The sequence below is a fragment of the Belonocnema kinseyi genome, chromosome 7, assembly GCF_010883055.1.
Source record: "Belonocnema kinseyi isolate 2016_QV_RU_SX_M_011 chromosome 7, B_treatae_v1, whole genome shotgun sequence".
NCBI classification, from domain to species: domain Eukaryota; kingdom Metazoa; phylum Arthropoda; class Insecta; order Hymenoptera; family Cynipidae; genus Belonocnema; species Belonocnema kinseyi.
Genome location: NC_046663.1, coordinates 112,107,580 through 112,114,785, shown reverse-complemented (window position 1 = coordinate 112,114,785; position 7,206 = coordinate 112,107,580). Strand labels below are relative to the sequence as shown.

The 7,206-nt window shown below is 30.2% G+C and overlaps 1 protein-coding gene across 1 annotated transcript in view; it reads left to right on the top strand.

Moving 5' to 3' along the window:
• Window positions 1–333: 333 nt before the first annotated feature.
• LOC117176629 (coiled-coil domain-containing protein 102A-like) overlaps window positions 334–7,206 on the top strand; it is an 8,389-nt gene continuing 1,516 nt past the window's right edge. The window contains exons 1-4 of the mRNA XM_033366883.1: window positions 334–806; window positions 1,083–1,221; window positions 3,109–3,851; window positions 3,931–4,156. Coding sequence (XP_033222774.1) covers window positions 1,111–1,221; window positions 3,109–3,851; window positions 3,931–4,156 — 1,080 coding nt within the window. The 5' untranslated portion in view covers window positions 334–806; window positions 1,083–1,110. The remainder of the gene's footprint in view (window positions 807–1,082; window positions 1,222–3,108; window positions 3,852–3,930; window positions 4,157–7,206) is intronic.

The window sequence follows — 7,206 nt, the reverse complement described above, 5'->3', positions numbered from 1 at the left end:
CGATGAGGGCAGCACCTCGATAGGGCAGAAAATGTGATGTCCTATATATATAATTCCCCACTCCGACGCCCCGTACCGCATCTAAGTTTATAATATCTTTGGCACACCGTGTGTCTATGGAAAAGGTATATTCCAACAGGTCTCTTTGAAAAGATACCCTAGTCTTTACAGATTTGGTATTTATGACCCAAAAAGCGAATGTCTCCAAGATCTTGGTCACATGATACAAGATGATTTAAAAAATAAAGATACTCGTACAAAAACACCCAGTTTTTATATAGATAGTAAATGAAAGTAAAAAATTTAGTATATCTGCGGAGGGATGACCAGAGTATGACATCCAGGAATTCTTGAAACATGTTGATATACTTTCCTGTATTCTGTTGCAAATCCTCGCCCTACCCCCGAAAAAATGTCCAGCTACGGCCTTGAATATGAACATTCAAAAATATACATTTTATTGACTATTTCCTTGTATGTTCAATTTAACCTTTCTGCTGAAATGACATTAGCGCCTCTAGCGGTTGAATTTTCTGTGTCAGCTGTCAACTTGACTTTTTGATTCTATTGTCAGTGTGGAACATTGTCACACGTGTGGTTATTATACTAATGTTACTGCATTTATGTCAATTTTTATGAAAAAAATAGTTTGAAATGTGATTTAATATTTAATAAGTGTAATGAAAATGCCAAAGATTTAAAATTTTTTTAAAAATACGCAGTTATTTAGATAAAAATGAGCCGGAAAGTTGAACTAGTGTCTACAGTATCTACGTCGATCGAAATTAATTAACGAAGATTCAGTGGTTAATCTTAGTGTTGATTTAAACATCATAATTTCCTACTTTTAAAATATGTGTTTTAACTTTTTGCTGTTAGTTTAAATTTGGTGTGTTAAAATCTACGGTGTTTCATCGAAGATTATAATATGTAGTTGTTTACTTATTGTAATAATGAAGAAGTAGTGAGAATAAACGAATTAAATACTCATTTTCGGTGTTTGTTGTAAAGTGATAATTATATTTATTATTGGAAATGAGTCTTCATTCCCAAAGTAAAGGAGTTTAAAATCGGCTTTTTAGGTTAGAATCGACAGTTGTCATCGTTGCCATGGCCCAGTCCTCAGCTAGTGGAACTTCTTCGAGAAGAATGATCAGAGAACACGATGTCAGTTCTTCTGGTTCAACGCGGAATCCGGATAGCGAATGGGAGACTAAAGAGGTTATTTTTTATATAAATTGATTATAAGGTCAAACAACATTTTTTTGCATTTGACATTTTTAGTTTACGGCACTGGGAATTACATAATTGTAAGCCCTTCTATCTAAAAATGTTGTAATTATTTAATTTTCAGTGTAGTAGTGAAATTATTGTTTGTAAGTCTGAATATGAAAAGATACAAAAGAAAGTTATAATAACTATTTTTGTTTGTATTTGAAACAGTATTTAGAGATAAAATAGGATTGAGATAAAATATTTTGTTCCTTTTGAGCACTCAGAACTGCAGTATATGAATGCTTCTCACTTGCAGATTGTCTAATTTTGAATGTGTTGAATTTAAATTTATTCATTGTTCAATCATTATAATTAAAAATTGTTAAATTACAAAGGCCTCACGGTTAAAACACATGAAACTTAATATTGCTTAGATATTGGGACTTCCATTTGGATATTATACAATTTTCAGCTATATTGATATTTAAAAAAGTACTATTTTAGGCGTTTGATTTAATTTAATTATATTTGTTTTTATTTTGTTCTTTTACAATTTTTTTAAGATTTAAAAATCAGAAACACGCTTATCTTTGAACCTGCCTAACTCTGCGAAAAATTATATTAGTAAAATTTTTCAAAAACCGTTTTAAATCTTATAAGTTTTCGCGTCGCTTGAGCCTTATTTTAATTATTTTATTTAATAAATAGAGGCTGAGAGAGCATGTAATGAAAGAGCGATCTATTTAACGTTTTTGGCCAATTTTCGATTCTCAACTTACACTCTGCGTGCTTTAGGGAAGTTAATAGAAAAAGAAATAAAAGTTCCTTGGATTGAAGTCTGCAACCTCCTCTTGAAAATTAGACCAATGATATAATCAAGTATTTATTAGTTCTCCAATTATCATTAAAAATTTCGAAATTTGTCCCAGAAGAAAATCGGTCGATCAAATAATAACCGTTTGACGGAGCACTTTTCGTCTTAGACACGCTTCCACATTTCTCATTATAATTCGAGTACCAGTAAATATATTATAATTTTCTTGGTCTCATTTTAAGGCGGAGATTTTAGACTTTAGCGTAGTAGCATTTTAGTTTTTTCTAGTTGCATCCCCGATGCATACAGAGGAGGAAGTTGAGAATCGAAAATAGACAAAAACGGAAAAAAGGTACAATTTAATGCTTTAAGTAAGACTCAATCGACGAAAAATTTAATAACCTCCACAGTGGGTGTTGAAAACTATTTTTAACTTAATTTTTCACAGAGTTAATTAGTTACTAAGACAAAGTCTATTTTTAATCCAAATTTCGTGAATGGAACCACAATTTTGACCGGTAGTGTAGGTAGACAAATTAATTTTTTTTTACCGCTTTATCTTCTTACTTCTGGCAACGTTTTAAAAAATGATACGATTTTAATGGCTGATACGTTTTTTTTCAAAAAAAAAGATTCTCTATATTTTCATCTCATCCAATTGGAAAACTTAAATTTTTTAGTAGCTGAAATCATTTAAAAATGATTGTTATAACTACAGATTTATGAACCAATATCTGTATTCAATCATTATTTTCTTTAATTGAATGTAGGAAAGTTGATGAGAATTTTTTTATCGACAAAATGAGCTGACAAATAATTGTTTTCCCGAGACCTGTTTTTTTTTCATGACCATAATCAGCCAGTGGAAACGCCTAAAATTCAGTGTGGGCTGAATGAAATAATTGAATATTATTTTGTTCATATAGATAATATATAATAACCATATAAAATATTTTAATTTGGTTTTCGTTGCTCGACTGTATACGAAACGTTATAAATCTAATTTTAGGAGAAGTATTTGAAAATAGTGAAAATCCAAATCATGAAAAAACTATTATTTTTTAAAATACATTTCTCAGGCCTTGCGGCAGAGGGAATTGGAAGAAGCTCGAGCGAGGGCGGCTCAGATGGAAAAGACAATGAGGTGGTGGTCTGATTGTACTGCAAACTGGAGAGAAAAATGGAGCAAAGTCCGCAACGAAAGAAACAAGGCTAGAGAAGAAGCAAAAGTCCTTAGAACAAAATTAGAAATCGCAATGAAGGACGCAAATACATATAAGCACGAAGCTCAAGAAGTAGAATTACAAAATGAACAGCTAAGAAAGGAAATGGAGAAAATACACATGGTGTTATTAAAACACGCTGGTCAATTTGACCAACAAATTGTATCAATATTGGAATCAGATCCTCATTTAAGGAATGCGCTCGGAATAGATGAACTTCTGGAAGTATACAATAACGTTGAGCAAAGCGACAATTCTACATCCGTTGAAAACAAGGAATATGTTATCAAAAGTCTTACGAAAGAAAATAGCTGTAGCAATACAGAAGGAAATAATTCCTCTTCAGACAGAGACATCGAGGAATACGTCTTGCAGGGTGCAGTGCCAAAGCATGCTGTAGAGTTATACAAGGAGAGTTCCATGCTGTCTCTGGACAGAGATATCACCAAATTAGTTGCGGAAGCTTCCACCGTGCAAGAGAAGATAGACAAGCGAAAGTCATCTCTGGAATTGGAAAATGAAGAGTATCTTATACAGAAAATGTCAATGCTTCATTTGCGATTGGAGGAAGCAGCTAAGACTATTTCTGCTGAAAGAGAGTAAGACTAGTCTTAGAAGTTAGATAGGTATTATTAAAGGGGAATTCATTAATTAATTTAACCTTTTTAAATCTTCCAGAGAAAAATCGTCGCTACATCGTGGTATGGAGAAATTAAGATCAGAAATGACGCGGCTACGAGAGCGTTGCGAGGAGTTGCAAGACAGTAGAGCAGAAGCCATCAAGGAATTGTTACAGTTGAAGGAAAGGTTTACGGGAGAACTTAACGCTGCGCAAGCTGATCTTATAGACGAAGCTTCGAATAGAGAAGGGATGGATCGACGGCTCTCCGAACTTCGAACTGAGGTAAATTATGTATCTACAGGATCATCTCTAATTCATATAAATTATTTCGTTATACTTTACCCGCGGGGCTGGTCATTCTTGAAACCCACTGTACATTTCTTCCTGAAATTTTTGGAATCTTTGTCAAATCTTTTGGAATTTTTATAATTTTCAAATATTTACACTGTTCAAGTTCACAATATTCACAATGGAAAATACAATTAATTTTAAAAACAAACAATATTTTAGAAAACAAATGATAATTTTGAGAATTTCAAGTTCTAATATATTATTTCTTTTTGTTTATAGAGGTTTAAATGGTCTAAATACAGGGCATCGGGAACTCACGAAAAAATCCGGAAAATCTTTAGTCATAAATTGAAAATGCATGTTTTCTACGTAAAATTATTATTATTAATATTTAATGATGCGATTGATTGGTAAAAAACTTGTATTCATTTGAACGTTGTCGATTTATTACAAGCCAATCAGAAGCTAGGAAATCATTGAAAGTAACGAAACGAAACGTGGCACAAGCGTTACATTTTTCTCCTAATTTGAGCATAAAAGTAAAAATCGGAGGATTTTCTAGTCTTATTACTTAGCCTTATTTCTGTTTTTTGTCGATAGTTTTATTATTGATAAAAACGGCCTTTGGAAAAAGAATGTTTTCTAGTCAAGTGAGTCATTGAAATGAAGTTCTCAACAGTATTTAATTTACATTTTTTAAATTAAATGCCTTTGTAATTTTAAACTGGAAATTTAAAAATTCTATAAATTTATCAGTTGAAAGATTTTGGTTACAAAATATAAATCCACGCTATTATTTTCCATGGTCTAAATAAATTGAAGAATAAATAAGAAAATATCTAAATTTTGAAAATTATATCATTTTGAAGTAATTTTAAGTTAGAAACTATAAATATTTAACGTTTTTAACCCTCTGGGTACAGAATGGTTTAGTGTTACCCGGGCGGATTGTTGTGGTCGATGGTTGTGGTCCGTACCGGGGGGTGGGGGGCTTTGAGGTGTGAACGCGCAGCGTTTGCCTGCGCTTGGTGTGCAAGTTATACGCTTTGCAAAACTGGATATTTTTATAGTCCGTATCCTGAGGGTTAAATTTGGTTTAAAACTGAACATTTTTTAAATTAGAAGTTAAAGTATTTTTAACTAAGGTCGTTTGAAATCAATAATTATTTAATCTAAGCAAAACAAAATTCGAAAATTTCACACTGGGTAATTTTAAATATTTGACTTATAATTACTTATTTTAAATAAACAGCCAGACACTTCTAAATATCGAAAAAGTATCCTTTTTACATAAAAAATTTCAAATTGAATGCGCTGAATATGCAATATTTTAGACTTAAAAAATATTTGTCTACAGGATTTGAAATTGAATAAAGGCATTCAATTATGAATCTATTCATTTGAAACGATTTAAAAATAGAAAATAGTTGATAAAAATCTCAATCTGACGTTTACATTTCTTGTTTATCTATTAAGGCTTTCAAATTGAAATCGTTCGATTTTAAACGTCAAAATCTGTAATTTGTTTAATTTTTAACAATCTCAAATCGTCTCGTAAAATCAATTCTTGTAAAATTTTTAATACTCGAATTACAGTTCATTCTTTTAAATAATTAAATAACTTATATTATAAGTTGATCAAATAAAAACATTTTTTTAAAAGTGTTCAATTCCAAACACTTGAAATTGTTTTGCAATTGTATAAGACCTCAAAACAACATGTAAAAACTCTGTAAATTAAAAATGTACGTTTAAAAATGTAGACCTAGAATGGAACATTTTTGAAGTAAAATATTTTAAAATTGCGCACTGTACACTGAACGATTTTATAATTGAAAAAGTTCACAGTTGAACTTAACTTGAAAAAAGTGGTTGAAACTAAACTTAATCAAAGTTGAATTTTTTTTCAAATCAACTCATGTTTCATTTTGAGTGATTATCAACTTGAAGAGCGAATATTTCATTTCAAACTTTGTTGTCACAAGTTCAAAAACCGACTACTTAGTTTATGTTGGTTGTATAAAATCATCTAATTTTGGTAATTAATAAAATTACTTTTTTCCCTCAAAGTAGGATATGGATACATATTCTATTATCCGTGTAATTTGTATTTCAATATTTATTCAGTATAAAATTACTGAATTTATAATCATTTAATAATATTTCTGTTGCCACCTAGAGAAGGACATGTTGACACTTTAAAAATTAGTGATGTTAATTTTAAAGTCCTCTGAAAGTTAGAAGAAATGGTATTTATTATTTTTCAGTACTTTCAGAGGTTAGATGATTATTCTTTGAAATATAATTTAATAAATATTTTCAAACTTAAATACATCTAATATATTTGAAATATTCTTATCGTACCTTCGAAAGCAGTGGACAACATACTTATTTCTCAGTGAACGACACCCACTCAACAGAAAGATTTTTTTAAGGAATCATGCCCACTTTTTTATTGATATCCATGTTGCTATGATTGCTATTTGCTTATAATTATATAAAATGATATTCTTTATTATCTAAAGCAACTAAGTTACATAATATTTCTTACAAATATTTTTCTAAATTCTTTTAACTTCAAAATCAATACCGGTATCATTCACTGAATTTGAATAAATTATTTTTAAATAAATATAACAATAGTTTGATAGAGAATAATTATATTACTGCGTACTGTCTGAAAAAGGAAAAAATCTGCCCTTTCAGATGAATTCATCTTCGTTACCAAACAATATGCATATTAATTAATATTCTCCCTTTTCTAAAAACTTTGTTCTTAGTTATGTATTTTTCTTTTTTTTTTCAATTTAAAATCTGTACATTTTTTAATATACAAATACTAGTCCTGTAATGCATAACGCGGAAATTTAAATCACATGTTCTTTTATGCAACGACCCTATTGGTCTAAATAACTGTGAAATCTTGTAAATATCTTCAAATCCTGAAATATGATATACATTGAAAAGTCGAGTGGTCAACCCCTCAATTTCTCCTTAGGGTCCGTTCAAAAAATACTCAACGCTTTTTTCTGAAAATGTTA